Source organism: Pimephales promelas, chromosome 2, assembly GCF_988280905.1.
Source record: "Pimephales promelas chromosome 2, fPimPro1.hap1.1, whole genome shotgun sequence".
NCBI lineage: Eukaryota > Metazoa > Chordata > Actinopteri > Cypriniformes > Leuciscidae > Pimephales > Pimephales promelas.
Genome location: NC_142770.1, coordinates 13,449,078 through 13,467,322, shown reverse-complemented (window position 1 = coordinate 13,467,322; position 18,245 = coordinate 13,449,078). Strand labels below are relative to the sequence as shown.

Below are 18,245 nucleotides of genomic sequence, written 5' to 3'. Positions count from 1 at the left end.
AAGCAATTTTCAACTTTTTGTATAATATCTTTGTGTAATATCTTTTTTATCAGACAATTATAGAATACTTTGTTATATAATAGTCTATAATAATATATGTGTGTGTGTGTGTGTGTGTGTGTGTGTGTGTGTGTGTGTGTGTGTGTGTGTGTGTGTGTGTGTGTGTGTGTGTGTGTGTGTTGTTAATACTCAAAATTATCTAAAATACAATTTAAAAAGTTAAATCCCCACATTGTTCCATATGTTTTTATTATTATTTCAGTTTCTTTGCTAATGGCTGTTTATTATTTAATTGTTTAGAAATTATTCTTTTTGTGTGCTTGTTTTTATTTACAATAACAATAAAACTATAAATATTTTCCCCTGTAGGCTCTGCTATATTTCTATCCTCCCGATCCACTGCAATGCAATGCATTGGACGGAGACGCGCAGCGCGTGCGTGATGATGTGAGGAGTGACGACACGGCGCATCAAAGGCACGAGATCGCCGAGGCTGATAGAGAGCCCGAACCGAAGCAGCAGCAACGGCAGGGACAGGGACAGGTCGAGACGCTCCGAACCGACCGCAGACGCGCCAGTGCACCGAATCCTGCGAATAAAAGATGCTCCAGTTCGGCGGCAGGGTGCGCGGCGTTCCCGCGCTCGTCTCTCTGATTCTGGTGGCGTTGGCGGCGGCATCATCTGATCTGTTTGACAATCAACTGGGCGATATCAATTACTGCAAAAAGCAATGCCAGATGTCCATCAAAAACAAAAGCCCTGCCAAAGTAAGTGTCATGTGCCATGTACCAGATGCTTCAGCAGTATGTGAAAAAAACAATACATTTAATATTATTTTGCATTTAACAGTTACTAGTGGCTCATAAGAGCCGCAGCCATTTGCAAATGTGAATGAATAAAATCGTTTTGCAATTGAAAATTACTATAGGCAACGTGCGAGATTAGGCTAACCCAAACCTTCATTTTGACACAAAACTGTTCTGCGCAAAGACACTGCGCAAAAATGGAGCATAATTTGGCAGCACCTCGAGCCAATTCTTAATCGATTCATGGATTTCTGTGTCCTAGTTTTTGGCACCGCATGGAAACGTTACTTTGTATCCACCAAGAACAGGCCGAGAATGATGCTTTATGACGCATGGATTTTAACTGTCATTATGTATAGACACAGGCGCTGTCTGGCCGGAACGGATGCATTTAAACGGCAGGTTAAATGCGCCAAACGGAACGCCGCAATAGAATTCTCGCCGAAGCACGCAAGCACATCGCCATTCATCCCATTGTTTGATGATGGCCCGTTAGGTTTATGTAAAGACGTGGTTTGAATTTGTTCGATATCCTTGTGCGTCGTCATTCAATTAGGCCTACATTCGTTTGGATTTAAATGATTCGAAACCCTTATTTTCCATGCAGCCTGCATCACTCTGCACTATAGGTTCGTTTGCAGGAATGTGAAGAATTGTGAACGATTCTAATTCTTATCAACTCAAGTTCCCTTTACTGCCTTTAAAACAACGTGATAATTTTAGATATCAAAAAAACAAATATTACAAATAATATTTGAAACAATGAAATAAACCTTTAACTGTAACTTTCATTCATTAATTTTCATGAAATCCCACTGAAGACACTGAAGGTCATAATTTCAAGCAGGATATAAAAGTAATTACTTGCAATTCAATAAATGTTCCGACTGATTCAGAAGTCTTTTTGATTTACTAAAAATAAATGCTTTGAGGATAATTAGTTAAAAAATGGGTACATTTTTAAAAACAGGGTTTCACTTACTGATGACAAGTTTGTAAAAACCATAGATATCCATAATAAAAGCTAGATGTCTCGTCTCGCGCTGCTGGCCAATGGAGGTCGACGTCCACATCTGGCGGCCATCTTGTCACAGGCAGCTCGCTCACTCATATATAATAACTTGCTAATTTTTCTACCGATTTTCAAACGGTTTGGTTTGTTATATAAATGTCAGAGATGTAGTTATGACATTGCACAGTGTATCAATAAATAATCATCAGGAGGTATAGCCACGTTAATAACGTTTGTAAGAAACCAAAGCGTTTGTAAATCCGTCAAGATTTCAGCATATTTGTGCTCGTACTGATCACTAATCTCGCATCAGGAACCACAGAGCCCGTCAGAAAGCTTGTCTGTGACAAGATGGCCGTCGGTGATGACGATAGAGACTCTAGCCTTCATTATGGATATCTATGGTCAAAACAATCACCTGACACAAAAATGACTAAAAATACTGTATTATGCCTCCAGGCCAGTAGTTGGCGATGTCACTTTGTAAAGAAAAACTTCGCAGCTATAGATTGAACACGTAATGCACATCACGTCACTGTTTTCACAAATTCGTGTTTTTGTAGTTTACACAGAGACGACAACAGTATCGTTTTCAAAATCTTGCACTTTTAATCCCATTTTTAAAGTTTTGCATTTTAAGGCCACCAAAACGCTGTTGTCATGTAAATGAACTGCCAAATCATTGGATGAATTAACAGTGAATTAATCGCTCTCTTTCAGGAATGTCCCGCTGTTTTTTTTTTAACGAATCACTTTGAATGATTCGAGGACTCGCTCATGCCACAAATCAACTTGTAAAAAGATTCACAGTGAACCAATCTCATTTACAGAACGGATTCAGATATTTGAGTCCGAAAGATTAATTAAAAACAATACCTTGCATTCACCTCAGCAGTTAGCATCAGTGCGAGATATATATATATATATATATATATATTGTTTAGCTCCCTGTCAATTCTGGAGTAACCTTTGATATTGTGGCTCACCGAAGGTCACTGCAGGGTCAGGTGACTCCTGTAACTCTAAAAGTCATGAGTCAATCTTGTGTGGGTTTGAATCATCTTCCCTTTCCTGCTATCGCCACCCACAATCAATCCTCATTTCTGATGTACTATTCAGAAAATCGTTGGCATGTCACATCTTGCATAATGATTTTGAGGATTTCAAGATTTTGCATAAAAGGTCCTTTCACAGCAATGTCCCTGTGGATAAAAACATCCGAACATCAATTAAAGCGATTCTTATAATTACATATATTACCGTACAAAAGGATTCGTTCTGAATGAAGCTTTTACCTTGTTCCTGCAGGACTCCATCATGAATGCCTGTCACCGTGGCTGTCGGCTGTACTCCATCTGCCAGTTTGTGAATGGAAATGCAGGCATTAATACCAGCAAGGAAGAGTGCCAGGGAGGTACGACCTATTTTGACCAGTTTTGAGAAGTAGATGAATGTAGTAAGGATACTTAACTACAGCATTGGAACGTTCTGATCGGCTGTGAATTGGTTTGTTTTGACATAAGAGTGACTCCCTGCACTATGATTTGGACTCGGTTATGTACATTTGATGTTGTATTTATATAAATTTACCTGTGCAAGTTTGATGTCACTCTAATTGAGATTCATTCATTCAGTTGTTCATTTTGTGCTAGCAAAAATAGGACTACGCTTAAAGGAGTAGTTCACTTTTAAAAAAAACTTTTGCTGATAATTTACTCACCCCCATGTCATCCAAGATGTCCACGTCTTTCTTTCTTCAGTCGAAAAGAAATTAAGGTTTTTGATGAAAACATTCCAGGATTTTTCTCCATATAATGGACTTCAATGGGGACCAAACTGTTTCAGTGCAAACTGCAAACTGTTCAAAGGGCTTTAAACGATTCCAGACGATGAATAAGGGTCTTATCAAGCGAAACGATCGCTCATTTAAAAAAATAACAACAAAGTTTAAGTTTTATAAGCTCAAATGGTCGCCTTGCTCTGTTCTGTGATGCGCGTTCGTGACTCTCCTGTTCAAACTCGTTCATCAAAATGAACAAATCTTTTTCCGAGTCAATTCGTTCATTTCTTTCGTTGAATGAACCAAATGACACGAAAAAAGATTCGTTCATTTTGATAAACGAGTTCGTACAGGAGAGTCTCGAACGCGCATCACAGAACAGAGCAAGGCGACCATTTGAGCTTCGACTGAATAAAGAAAGACATGGACATCTTGGATGACATGGGGGTGAGTAAATTATCAGCAAAAGTTTTTTTTTAAAAGTGAACTAATCCTTTAACTTATAAATGACATCATTGGATAGTTTTATTAATTTATACGTAGCCTAACTTCAGCTTTTTGTAAACAACTTGTACGGTAGCTAACTCTTTCAAATGACCTTTAGATTGTTGCTTTCTAAGCTACATTTCAAATGATCTATTTAAAGATGCAGTCACATTAGTGAAATTTTGCAGTCAAAAAAAAATGTCCATTGTCAATAGTGTAGCAATGAATTAATCACCTTAAAGGGTTTGTTCGCCCGAAAAATTACAATTATCCCCAAATTTGCTCACCTTAAGCCATTTTAGGTGTATATGCTTTCTTCTTTCAGCCAAACACAGAATTATATGGAAAGAAATATCCTGGGTCTTCCCAGCTTAGTAACTAGGGCTGCACGGTTAATCGTGAAAAAAAAAAATCACGATCTCGATTCAAACATAAATGCGATCTCGTTTCTTAATGATGGCGATTCACTTCTGTGTATTTCCCTGCATTCACACGTTAAATTGGTCACACTCACACAATAACAAAACACTGTTCATTCACCAATCAATCATACGGCCGCTTCATCGGGGAATGTCTAAATTAAAGTTGATGCACGTGAGCAGCGCATATTTTTTTGGGCTTGCATGTTAATCAGTGAGTGCATTTAAAGTGTAAGCATACTTTTGATGGACAAAATAAATATGATTTCACACAAAAAGTAATTTCACACAGAAAAAGCATGTCTAGTCAGTTTTAACAAAAGATCTGAAGTAGGCAAAAAAAGAAAATGAAGACTCAAAAATATTGAAGATTTAGGCTACCCATTTAAACTTGGGTGAAAGTATGGTGTGTGATTAAAAAAAGCTAAAGTAAACTAGCCAGAATCAGCTTAAACAATTTAGATTTTTTTTTTGTTCCTGCACTTTATTATACTGTATGTCCTGTGTTTTTTTTGTTGTTGTTGTTTTTTTGTACTGAAGTGCAATACGTTTTGGATTGAAAAATGAGAATCGTGTAAGGGAATCGTGATCTCAATTCCCATGGAGAAAAATCGTGATTCACATTTTAGCAAGAATCGTGCATCCCTAAGGCCGTGTGTCCACCAAAGCGTTTTTCCCCACGCCTGACGAATGTTTTCAATTGTTTTCAATGGGAGCGGCACATTTTTTTAAACGCCATGAGTGTAACGAGTCGCTTAGCGTTTTTTTTTTTTTTTTTTTTTTTCAGGCTGAAGCGCCGAGCACCCAGCGTTTTTGCTGGTCGCCAAGAGTTATAAAATGTTCAACTTTGGGTAAAACGCAGCGCTCATCACTGTCGTTTTTTACACAGCCGTCCAATCACAGTGGAGGAGGGGCGGGACTAAACCACACTGACCAACATTCTTTCTGTACAACGACATCAACCGACAGAGCTAACCAAACAAAATGGATGAAAAATAAATTTTTAGTATGAAACAAATTATCTGTGAAATCAGTTACAAGTAAACTGTGCTGCGGATATTCTGTATCATAGCAACAAAACGTCTCAACAGAAAAAACACTGCGCTAAAACGCTCTCAAGCGCCCAAAGCACGACGTCTTCAGCAGAGCGTGTGGTGTTTTCAGCTGGATAAAAACGCCTTGGTGGACACACAGCCTAATAGTAACTGAGATTTTTAAAATTTAAAGCCCTAAAAAGTAATTCATACAACTCCTGGGTGTTAATAAAGGCCTTCTGAAGCCAAGTGATGCGTTGTTGTAAGAAAATATCCATAATTACAACTGTAATCAATAGTTTTCGGTAACGTCCGTTCACGAGAGCGTTGAGTTCTGGTGGTTGATGTAGGAGTAGCGAAAGCTTTGACGCCTCTCGCGGTTCAAACAAGTAAGGCGGAGCAACAAACTCAAGCTCCTCTGACATTTCTCTTCAAAAAATGTTTGCTTTAGACTTGTGAACGGTGTTTTGTTTTGCACTCTCCTCTGTGCTTCAGTGTTTTGTTTTTTTGTTGTTTTTTTTACGGCCGTTACCAGAATCATTTCTGAGCGAAATCTTTTCAACTTGTCGTAATTACAATTCCAGTCGTATGTACAAACTTCCCTAGAGGACTTGAATGCTCCTTAAAGGCGAGATTACATTATCGAAAGTTCGCAGAGAAAAGGTCCTTTGTCTATTATCAGTAGAGCCCAACCGATAAAGGATTTTTAAGGCCGATACCGATACACATATTTTTGGGTTTTAAAATCCGATATTCCGATATATCGGCCGATATTTTTTTTTTTATTATTAAATATTGTTGGATTTCACACATGTGTAAAAGAAAAGCTAACTTTTCTGCACAAGATACGTTTGATACTTTTTCTCTATGTCTAAATGTTCACTCCTCACAAGTATAACTTACATTTTACAATGCGGGGACTGTAACTAGAGATATGCTAGTTATAAATATGGTAATCATTAATGTATTTAGGCAGAAAAAGTTCATTGTGGTTTCCAAGCTCATTAATGTTAATGTTAGGGGTCTTCCACTGATGATAGTGGCATTAGCCTGCTTTGTTGTTAGCTAGTCTATGATGAGCCATAATTTAGCAATAGATAACATCATACTGCAAATTGTAAAACATACATTTTCAATATAACAGGCCAAAGAGAGATGATTAAAGCGTGTTTCGTCCATTTTTTAATTTTATTTTTTAAATATTAATTTATCGGCCATTATAACTGCCGATTCCGATATTATGGAAAATGCTTAATTTCAGCCGATAATATCGGTCTGGCTCTAATTATCAGTAGTAAAGCTGAACTTACACAGTGACAGAAGTCACTTTCAAACCAAGCTTTCAATTGGTCAATGTGGCAAATTCAAATGACCAACTTGATCCATTCGTGAAATCTGCTCTAAAAAACTCAAAGAAAACGCCTGATAGTGGGGATTCATCTTGAAACAGCAAAAATGTGCCAAACAATGGTAAATTTGAACATACCTTAAGTCTTCTTTTCTGACCGAAATCTGTCATAATTGAGTTTCTAGTACTTATAAGTTATAACAAACCTCACAGGAGGAATTAAACTCAGCTTAAGAACCAGTACGATATATCAGACCGCTATATGCTAATACTAAATTGAAAGCAATAAAAGCTATTGTTTTAAATGCGTTCATGAACATTTGATACAGCTAATGTTTGGGAATGGAGCGCCACATAGCCCAAGGACATATACTATAGAGTTTGCAGACAGGCTGATAGCTCTCATTTTTATCTGGAGATGGTATTGTGTGCTAGTGGCAAACAGAGCTGTCTGTGGGAAGCTGCTAGGCATGAGGGAAGCTGTTTTATTGAAAATCAATCGTGCGCTTTCTGGTGCGGGCGGCTGCTGCTCAGATGTTTGTTGATATTGATGACTGCTTGACCGTGGGGAGGGTTGAATGGAGATGGAGCCGCCTGACAGGTATCGTTTGTGTGTGTGTGTGTGTGCGCGCAGCATGCCAGGAGGCCTACAGTAAACTCTTGGAGCAGGAGGCGTGCAGCACAGGGTGTGCCAGCCAACCCGCTGAGCCGGAGATCAAGCGGAGAAAGGTAAGACTCTCGGTTGTTTCCTTTTGGGATCGCGCTGATGTTTTGACAGCTCTATAAAATTGCTCTTGGCTTGATCTGCAGCTGAAGGCTCTGACCAACCGGCCCAAGCCCATCTCTGTGATGGACGCCGTGTCCAGCTGGTGCAATGACATCGTCAGTTCCGCCCAGAGCTTCATTTCTTCCACCTGGACCTTCTACCTGCAGGCTGACGACGGGAAGGTCGTTGTGTTCCAGGTTAGTCCATCCGTGTCTCTTCGGTGAAGACTTGATGTTGTGTTTCTCAACTGGTTTTGCTAAAAAGCCAAGATTGTGCTTTTGACCGTATTGTTTATTTAACGCAAAATTCACTTCCTAAAAATAGAATATTTGCATTTATTTGTATTATTTACATAGCCTAAATGTTAAATGTTGTTGTTTTCGAAATTAAGTACTTAGAAATGACTTTTAGCACTTAAAATTGTTTAAGTTAGTTGCCAATGCACCATTTCGAATTTTCATTCGATTTTGTTTTTTGGTTTAAGTTTTTCATCCAATTTGATTTGATTTCAGTTAACAATTTAATTAACAATAACAACACTGCTGTTGACACCTCGAAATAAATATAAATAGAAGGTAATTTTGGTACTGCTTAAAATAACCTATACTTTTACGAGTTTATGATAAATTGTAATAATTACATTTGCTACTTTGAGAAATGAAATGCCACTCACAAAGTTGCAAAAAGCAGTTTTCATTTATATTAATTAAACAATTAATTTTTGTTTTGGTGAAAGCAGGCTTTTATTCAAAAATTGTATTAATATGATTAATAAGAAAATTTAATAAAAATGCCTATGTATTAAAACTTAAAATCCTACAATGTATTACTATGTACTGTGTGTGTATATATATATATATATACACTAAGTATTATTAATACTACTAATTAAACTATTTAATAATATTTAAAATTAGTCATTAATTAGTCAATTTTTAATTATTAACCTGACATAGACCCAATTCTTTCAAATGCTTACTAAATTTCAAGGGTTGAATGCTCTTGGTGTTCACAAAACTAATACATTTAGAATAAACAAGCCACTCAACGTCTGATATCTGCAGCAAAATATCTGGGAAGCATTTTCTACTCCATTTCAAATGTTTTGAGTTTTATTATTTGCATTTAGCATTGTTTTTTCCCTATCAGATCAAACCTGTGACCCATTTTGGGTTGCAGCCCTCCAGTTGAGAATCACTGGTGTAGGATATTCCACTAGTGACTATCATATGCTCTTGCTTTCAAGATCTGGTATGTTTTACAAAGGTTGCGGTCACATTAGTGCAGTATTGGGATCATATGAGCGCAGGGGACTGGTTCTTCAAAGATGTTTAATCAGAAACCTTATTCTCCCTGGAGGTCATCCAACTCTATCCACAGCCTAGCATGTTTCTGTGAGTTCCCTGCTGTTTCTAAACCAACTACAATAATTAGACAACCAAGAGTTCTTCAAAAAAAAAAAACAAATCGCTAAGCTTCACTTAAAACATCAAGCTTTTTCAGTTTAGTCGCAGCCTTGATGATTGTGCATTTAACGGCCGTGACAGGAGAAGAGGCGAGAGCAAACCTCCACAGCCGTCCTGCGGCAGGCCTGGCCTGTATTTAGCGGTCAGCTGGAAGATGGCCAGCCCAAGTGAAGGACTGACACTGGCCAGAGATTGCACAGAGGGTTTAAGCGGTAGCATCTCGCTACCAATTCATTATATCAAGCATATGGAATTAGACCTTTGTAAAAATAGGGAGATTCAATTTCTGGAGGAAGTGGAGCACTAATGATGGGCTTTTTGCCTCGGGCGTCTAAACAGAGAAATGAAAACTGATTGTTTTTCAACAGACCTGCTGTGGTGTGCATTTGGCACGGATGATGCCGTTTTCACAGTTACGTGAACCACCGCACTACTGGAATATAAATAGCACGGCATGAAAACAGAACTTTGGGTGTGCTGGATTTTGAAAGTTGAGATTTATGTTATAATCTGTTTGATTTTTGTGAGGAACTAATAAAACGGATCTTCGAAGAGAGGTCTGGAGGGAATTCTTGCTCTTCAGAAAGCGCTTCCCCAAGTGCTTCCTACAGCACTACACAAATTTCCCTGAAGTTTGAAAAAATCCAATCACTAGTAAGAAGAATACTGTATGAAACTGCTTATTCGGCTCTTTGATTTGATGTCTGAGGTTCTCCGGTGGAAGTTCTTCCAGCGCTCCGTAACTTCTCTAGAACTTTTCGGAATATCTGTAATGGAAGTATAGCATTCATTTGAACATTTGTGGGAATACATCAACAGCCAAATAAAACCATAACCAGTATTTTAAAGTAGTAGTTCACAAAAAAAAACTTTTGCTGATAATTTACTCACCCCCATGTCATTAGAGATGTCCATGTCATTCTTTCTTCAGGCGAAAAGAATTTTTTTTTGATAAAAACATTCCAGGATTTTTCTCCATATAATGGACTTCAATGGGAACCAAACGGTTCAAGCTCCAAAAGACAGTTTCATTGCAAACTGTTCAAAGGGCTTTAAACGATTCCAGACGATGAATAAGGGTCTTATCAAGCGAAACGATCGCTAATTTAAAAAAACAATTACAAAGTTTACGTTTTATAAGCTTAAATGGTCGCCTTGCTCTGTTCTGTGTGACTCTCCTGTTCGAACTCGTTCATCAAAATGAACAAATCTTTTTCCGAGTCAATTCATTCATTTCGTTCGTTGAATGAACCAAATGACTCGGAAAAAAATGTGTTCAGTTTGATGAACGAGTTCGAACAGGAGAGTCACGAACGCGCATCACAGAACAGAACAAGGCGAGCATTTGAGCTTATAAAACTTAAACTTTGTTTGTTTGTTTTTTTAAATTAGCGATCGTTTTGCTTGATAAGACCCTTATACATCGTCTGGAATCGTTTAAAGCCCTTTGAAACAGTTTGCAGTTTGCACTGAAACTGTCTTTTGGAGCTTGAACTGTTTGGTTCCCATTGAAGTCCATTATATGGAGAAAAATCCTGGAATGTTTTCGTCAAAAACCTTAATTTCTTTTCGACTGAAGAAAGAAAGACGTGGACATCTTGGATGACATGGGGTTGAGTATAAGCAAAAGTTTTATGCCAAATATGCCAAAAAACAGGCATATATATTTTTGGTAATATTCTGTACAAATTAAGCTCAATCAACAGAATTTCTCTCTTCCTTTTTTCTTTTTCTTTAAAAAAGCAACAATTGAGGTTCTATTGAGGCACTTACAATGGAAGTGAATGGGGTTCACAGAAATGTGAAGCTTAATTTTTTTTAAAGCACTTGATTAAAAGTGCTGCTCAAAAAATATACAGATTTTAACAGAAGAATTTGTCGTTTTAGGGGTTATAACTTTATACAGAAGGTTAGGTTTTGTGGCTAGTATTGAAACACATTTTAACATTTACAGATTGTCCCACCAACCTTATCTTGTTGTAACCCAGATATTAGCATTTGCATTTAATCCCCCATTCCTCCGATCTACACTATGATCTGCAGCCTAGTTTCACATCAGCATCAGGCCGACATTTGACATTGGTTATACTGCAGTCTGGGCTTTATGTTTGTCCGTTCTGTCCAGGGTTTTGATGAGGTAATCAACAGGAATCTGACTATTTCCCATGAGCTGAAGGGTAAACACGACTCGTTCGCTGAATAGCCGCTGATTGGTGCAATTAATTTTTGTTTGGACGGAGGTCGGCCATCTTGTTTAAATTTGGTGCTAGTTCAATGTGGACGGCCGCTACATGCGAAAAGACAAGTTTGGAGAAAGCAAGCAAATTCCTAATAAGGGAAATGGGATTGTTTACTATGAAGTCAACAATCTCTGCCTCGTCTTCTTGGCAGTCTCGTAAGCTGCATTGATCACCTTTGGCGAGTTCTGCGGTAATGCGTGACAGATGCACATCAGACCGCTTTCACTAATGGCAAGATTCCATTGGTCTGTGGCCAGTCAACATTAACTTCCTCAGATGTTCATTTTTCCCCCTTTGATTCTCATCCCTTGCGGACATCTGGATTCAATAGTTTTGACAGCATCCCTTTCAATTAACGCAACTGCGAGACTCGAGCTTTTTGCAGAGCTAAATTGGCCATACTATGTTGCGTTTCATGACTTCATGTCTATGTAAAGAATTAGTTCTGTACTCGCCGTGTTAAAAATCCAGTGTATAAAACAATTCTTTTGGAGCCCGTAATCTTTTTCAGTGAATTGGTTGATCCTGTTCACAAAACTTGGGAGCGTTTTCCAAAATGGGAATAACGCCGTTATCTTCTCAGTGACTAATCAAACGAATTCCCCCGTTACAACGGCGTTACCATTAATGAAAATAAAATGTGGCGTTACCACAGCCTAATTGAGCTCACTGAAGTGGTTTCCATCCGAATAGGCTCTCTCTCCGCCATGGGACCTGCAAAGTTTTTCTCTGGTGTGTGTGTGTGTGTGTGTGTTTATGAGGCGCCGCGTGCGCTCGACAATGCGCGAGATGGAGTGTGTCCGAGCATTATATAGTTTGTTTATAAATAAATTACAAATTTCACCATTAGAATAATGTCTATACTGTAGCATATTGGTATCTTCTGCAATGTTTTAATTAATTTACATGGTTATACAAATAAAATCGAACAAAATAACGTTCTGGGAATTCGGGTTCTGGGAGCACTTCTTGTTAAACTGTTTATCATTTTAATTTTCACTACAAAGATTGTATGTGTATATATTTTTTATTATTATTTATTCATTTTTGGTACATTTAAGCATAATTTATTTTTAGACTTATTTGTTGGGCAGTTGTGGTCTGTGCTAAATATTAGCTAAATATTGACATTTCTAAACCTAAAATTAAGTTTTATTGTTTTAATCTTTTCAGTGAATTGGTTGATCCTGTTCACAAAACCAATCTCGGGAGCGTTTTCCAAAATGCGAATAACTGCGTTACTAACGCCGTTATCTTCTCAGTAACGATTAATCAAACGAATTAAGTTTTAATCTTTAGACTGAATTTAGACTTATTTTTTGGCCAGTTGTGGTCTGTGCTAAATATTAGCTAAATGTTGAAATTTCTAAACCTAAAATTAAGTTTTATTGTTTTACTGTAGTAATGATAATATTTAAAATATATTGAATTTTATAGGTGTCTCTCACATTGTCCCACAGCAACATTACAATAGTGTAGAATGGTGTAGAATGTTTTATAATTATAATTCTAAAGTGTCCATTTCATTCATTTAATATATTTAATATTGGGGTGCATCCAAGTTATTTGACATAGGCCTATTTTCACACTTTTTTTTTTAAAGTAACACAATAGTTACTTTCCCTGGTAATTAGTTACCTTTTTAATGATTTAATTCAGTTACTTACTCAGTTACTATTTGTGAGAAGTAACTATAACTAATTACTTTAAGTAACATGCCCAACATTGATGATAGACTTGCTCTGCACGTTACACTTACTGTAACTGTATTTTCCTTTTTTGAAGTGATTTACAATCATATTTCAAGTAATTCAAAACCATCGTGGCGTCTGAAGTGTCTCAGCTAAAGGAAATAATCCATTATTTATCGGCTATAATACTGTACATCGGCCAAATTTTCTTATCGTGTCCGATAACAATAAAATGAACATATATCGGCCGATACGATATGGTGGCAGATATATTGTGCTTCCATTACCGTTAGATGAGGGGGTTCATGCTCTTGAGCAAAATATGCTACGTGGTTTAAACACATGTGTGACAAAGTTACTACAAAGCTTATTTAATTTCTCCAACAAATGCAAAGTCTCCAAAAATTGAGTGCTCAAGTCATATGGGGATTTTGTTTTTATGATACTTTTACCCTTTTGAAGCCTGAATGCTTCATTCTCTATAATTCCTGTAATTCACTGTAATTGCATAAAAAAGAATACAGAAAACAGACTTCAGATTTTCTTCCCCACAAAAGAAAGTCATATGGCTTTAGAACAGCATGAGGGTGAGTAAATGATCACAAGATTTCCATTTTGTCTGAACTATTCCTTTAATCTTTAGGAATTAAGATTGGACACACCATTTATACATACAGTATGTAAAAAGTACAATTTCAATGCACCCCTTCTGTCTCCACGTTCACGTCTACCGCGACTCTGACATGAAAAATCATATGCCTGTGGTCATTTTGGAGGTTCATATGCGCCTCCCTGGAGAGGTTATCTCAGAGGTCTGAGCCCGTTTTAGAAGAATTCAGTGGAAGAGGGCAAAAATCTCTCTTTAATAAGATCTCAAGGGGCTACTAAAGAAACATGGTCTTAAAAAACATGTGCTAATTTACACATACAGGGCGAGATGGAGGGGCAGAAAGGAACACGTCCAGTCGTAGGCCGAGACCGATTTCAAATCCACATCCTTTGGATTATGTTTGAAATTGGCCTCTTAAAGGCTCTAAGTCAAGTTGTCCCTTCGCTCTCGTCAGAGTTGCCGTCTAGTGCTCGGTTTGACCAGCAGGCAGACGTGTAATTGACGGTGGAAAGAGAGATTTCGTTGACGTGGTGCTCCAGCGTGGTTTCTCGAACTGGAAGCAGCTGACAATAGCTTTTAAAGAATCTTGACGGCATCAAACAAACCCGAAATGTCGACTTGACCTTCTTACACCAAGTTCTTACCAGGTACAACGTGACAACAGTCAAGTGGGAAGTAATTTGTCTGTGAAAGTACAAATTATGTGCAAATGACTCGTATAATGCCTCTAAAGATCACTGAATAGGGTTGAGCAGGATTGGACCAATCAGGTTCCACTATGGACTGGGCTACTAAATGCAACGCAAATAAAATGTATATATATATATATATATATATATATATATATATAAATATATATATATAAATTTATTTATTTATTTATATATATATATCAATTTATTTATATATATATATTTATATATATAAATGTATTTATTTATATATATATATATATATATATATATAATTTAACTGGTTGCAGTTACCATATAAACATAAACCGCCCAGTTCCATTAAATGTACTTTTCGCAATTTAATGCAATTTATGTAATCAAAATCAACTTGGTGTCAGTTCTTTCTTTTTTCAAAGTTTGCCTTTTGGGAATCTATTTTTGCCAATTCTAGCAGTCCACATGATGCAGGAGCTGCACTAGCAGTTTTTGATACGTGCTCTCTACATCATCATATTTAACCATGCTATTCATCATCTGTATGTTTCACAGCTTTTGTATACAGTATCACTCTGCAAAAAGCATTTCTGCTTTGCCAGCCTGTGCCTGATTGTGTTGAAAACCTCACCACAACAAAACGGTCACAAACCCAACAGTTTCATTCATTCAGAAGCCTTTCTGCGGAGTAAATCCCTTAATACCGTTTCCTGCCCTTGACAGTGTGTTTGTTGATTCTTCCAGAGCCAGCCAGAGATCGAGTACTCCTTGCCTGAGTTACAAGCCCCGCGCTCCAACGTGGTTGACAAACCCTGGCCCCAAGTCAACTCCCACACACAGCGGCCACATACTGGTAAGAGTGACCGCTTCACCCCAGATGGCTGCTGACAGCTTTCCTTTTTCCTCATTCAAGGACCTTTGACTTTCATTTGCGACACATCCTGTGCAGCGCTGGCTCTAGTTTGTCCGGAGCTCGAGGGTCATAAAATCAATGTCCGCATGCTGAAAGTGCTGCCTCTGCATCCTTCCAGGTGGGAGGTCACATGGGGAGAGGAATGCGGCAAAACCTGGGGTGAAAGGAAAGCATGTCAGCCAACATGTCGAGGATCCAGCTGCCGAGCACGACTTCCTGGGCTGCATGTCAAGGTGGGTGTCAGAGAGGCTTTTATCAATCCAGCAGTTGCATTTTGGTAATGGTTTGGTTATGTCACACTTAATATGTTATGTGTGTGTGTGTGTGTGTGTATGTATATCATTATTATTGTGTTTAAAATAAAATAAAAGTTGTAGTGAATGTATATTTTAAATTTACATTTAATTTATTTACACAGATTATTTATATTGTATACATATTTAATTCATTTGTACAAAATAGAAATTAATATATAAACTATTTAATATGTAAATTAATATATACTTTTGTGCAAGTATGTTTTTCATTTATGTACCTCCTTTTATAATTGCAAATTATATAATTTAATCATTAATAATTACATTTTATACACACACGCATGTGTGTGTATATAAGTAAAAAATATGTAAATACATTTATTTACATATTTAAATTGATATTTATACAAATATTTAAATAATATACTTTTAATTTATATATTTAACATTTTTAATGTTTATATATATATATATATATATATATATATATATATATATATATATACACAGTATTATATTTTAGGGCTGTCAGTTAAATGCGTTCTTAACGGCGTTAACGCAAACCCATTTTAACGGCGTCAATTTTTTTTTATCGCGTGATTAACGGTCTTTTTGGCCTCGCAAACTTTGTAGTTTTCTTTAACATGCTTTTGCAACAGGACGCGGCATGCGCGGCGCTATGAAACCCATTCATTTCAATGGCTTGCGGCGCTCAAGGACGTTTTGTTGCTTCATCGACCAAAGCGCAAGCGGATCTAGCTAGACGGTAAACAAAACAACAAGCACGCCGCACACACTCGTTTGGGCTTGCGAGCCAGCCAAATAGTTGGTTAACGTTACGTTTTGGATGACGAGCGCGAGACGCCGAAATGGATGCCAATAAGATTCTGAATGGAAAGTTTACTTTTAAAAAGTTGCGAAATGGTTCCATTGACGAGACCAAAGTGATCGGTGTGTTTTGTCAATGTGAACTGAGCTATCATCGCTGCACGTCCTGTCTGAAATATCGCACGCGAATTCTCCGCCCCATCGTCAATATCAGGACCTCGTCAGTATTTCTTTCACCCTTTTATTGATGGACGGTGTTACATTGTGTGAGAGATTATTTGCTCCAAGTGAGAATTATAGTGTGAATTTGAACACAGTGTATATCAATGTTGTTTTCAATAAAAAAAAACATTTTCACAAAGCAAGCCGATACACTTTCCATGTTGATGAGAAAAAAATAATGGGACAAAAAGAAATCAAGAGACATTTAGAATAGATAAAAATGTGCGATTAATCGCGAGTTAACTATGACATTAATGCGATTAATCGCGATTAATTATTTTAATCGTTTGACAGCACTAACACATATATATATATATATATATATATATATATATATATACACTTTTAAATAGATTTTTAACATGATCTGAGCTTTTTTATGTCTTAATGGATGTGTAGATCAATGTGTAACTTCTTACCCTTTCTGTGCTTTAGGCGCTCAGGACTGCCGCGTTGGATTTTAGCCGCGTGCCTCTTCCTGTCCATCATGGTGATGCTGTGGCTGAGCTGTGCCAGTCTTGTCACGGCACCCGAGCAGCACATCAAGACTCAGGTACCTGTTCATTCATCACAAACACACTACCAGTGAAATTCAAGGCAGTCGATGTGAGAGCACTTCTTTAAATAGAAAAGTTGAAGCAAACAGTGAAAGAAAAGCAGCCACCAAGTATCCAGCACACGTGGGAATACTACTATAAAGTACTTTAATAAAGGTTTTCAATACAAAAAATCTCAATAATCAATGTTATACTTCCAGCTTAGCATCAATGGAGATAAAGAGTTCATGGATGACACCCAGAAGGTGAACCCCTACCACTTGACGCCAGTGATCGCGATGACAATCGGCCAATCGGAGGAGATCAAGGAGGCGGGGCCGCTCCCGGTCAAGGTCGACCTCAGCAAAACATCTCTTTAAAAGCACAGAAGAGGTCGATACTTTGAAGACTAGGGTTTAACTCATCTCCAGAGCTATTTCTCGCAATTTAAGGGAAAGTTGCGTTGTTTTTCTAAATAAACTAAAAAAATGCATGACGCCATTTATTATATCGTCCTGTCTGAATACTAGTCTCCACTGAATTCTCAAAACCTCATGGAATCGTAGTATAGGTGCTTGTTCACATAATGTACTAACGCATTGTTGACTAATATATACATACACTAGTAATGTTTGAGCTCACGAACAACTTCGCAGTTGTGATGCGTTCTTATGGAATTCTTGAAAAACGCACTGTATAAACACGGGGGGGCTCGGATGCTGGATTATGCCACAGGGTTATTTGTCAAGCTTTGGCCAGCGTTTAGCTTCTCCGATGATGAACATTTAGTTTAGCGATGAATACTTTCAGTCCCTGTTATTAATTAGCGCAGCATTGAAACTGGAAGAGAAGGTGATCCGTTGGAGAGTCGCACTCATGTGAAACGAGCAAAAGAAAAATCAAATGCAGCCAATTAGCGAATGATCTGGTTTCGTAACGATGTTTACAAAACATGAATGCGTCCTTTGAACTAATATGTAATCAAACTGAGAAGGACTCTTAATTACTTTACAGATTGTGAATGCCTGTAATTTGAAGAGTTGAATTAGGATTTTGTTAAATTGTACAGGTAAATAAAAAAACCAGGATATTTTGTACGCAGGCAGGTATTTTCATTTGCATAGTTCTGCATCCATACTAAGCCTGACTAAACTACTCGCGTT

General features: G+C 37.5%; 1 protein-coding gene across 1 annotated transcript; it reads left to right on the top strand.

The window, feature by feature from the left end:
- Nucleotides 1-459: 459 nt before the first annotated feature.
- tmem59l (transmembrane protein 59-like) lies at nt 460-17,583 on the top strand. Its single transcript, XM_039694898.2, has 8 exons — nt 460-767; nt 3,127-3,232; nt 7,520-7,614; nt 7,696-7,848; nt 15,071-15,179; nt 15,358-15,472; nt 16,982-17,099; nt 17,304-17,583. Exons 1-8 carry the CDS (start codon nt 603-605, stop codon nt 17,460-17,462), a joined length of 1,020 nt encoding a protein of 339 aa, XP_039550832.1. The 5' UTR covers nt 460-602; the 3' UTR covers nt 17,463-17,583.
- The last annotated feature ends 662 nt before the right edge of the window (nt 17,584-18,245 follow it).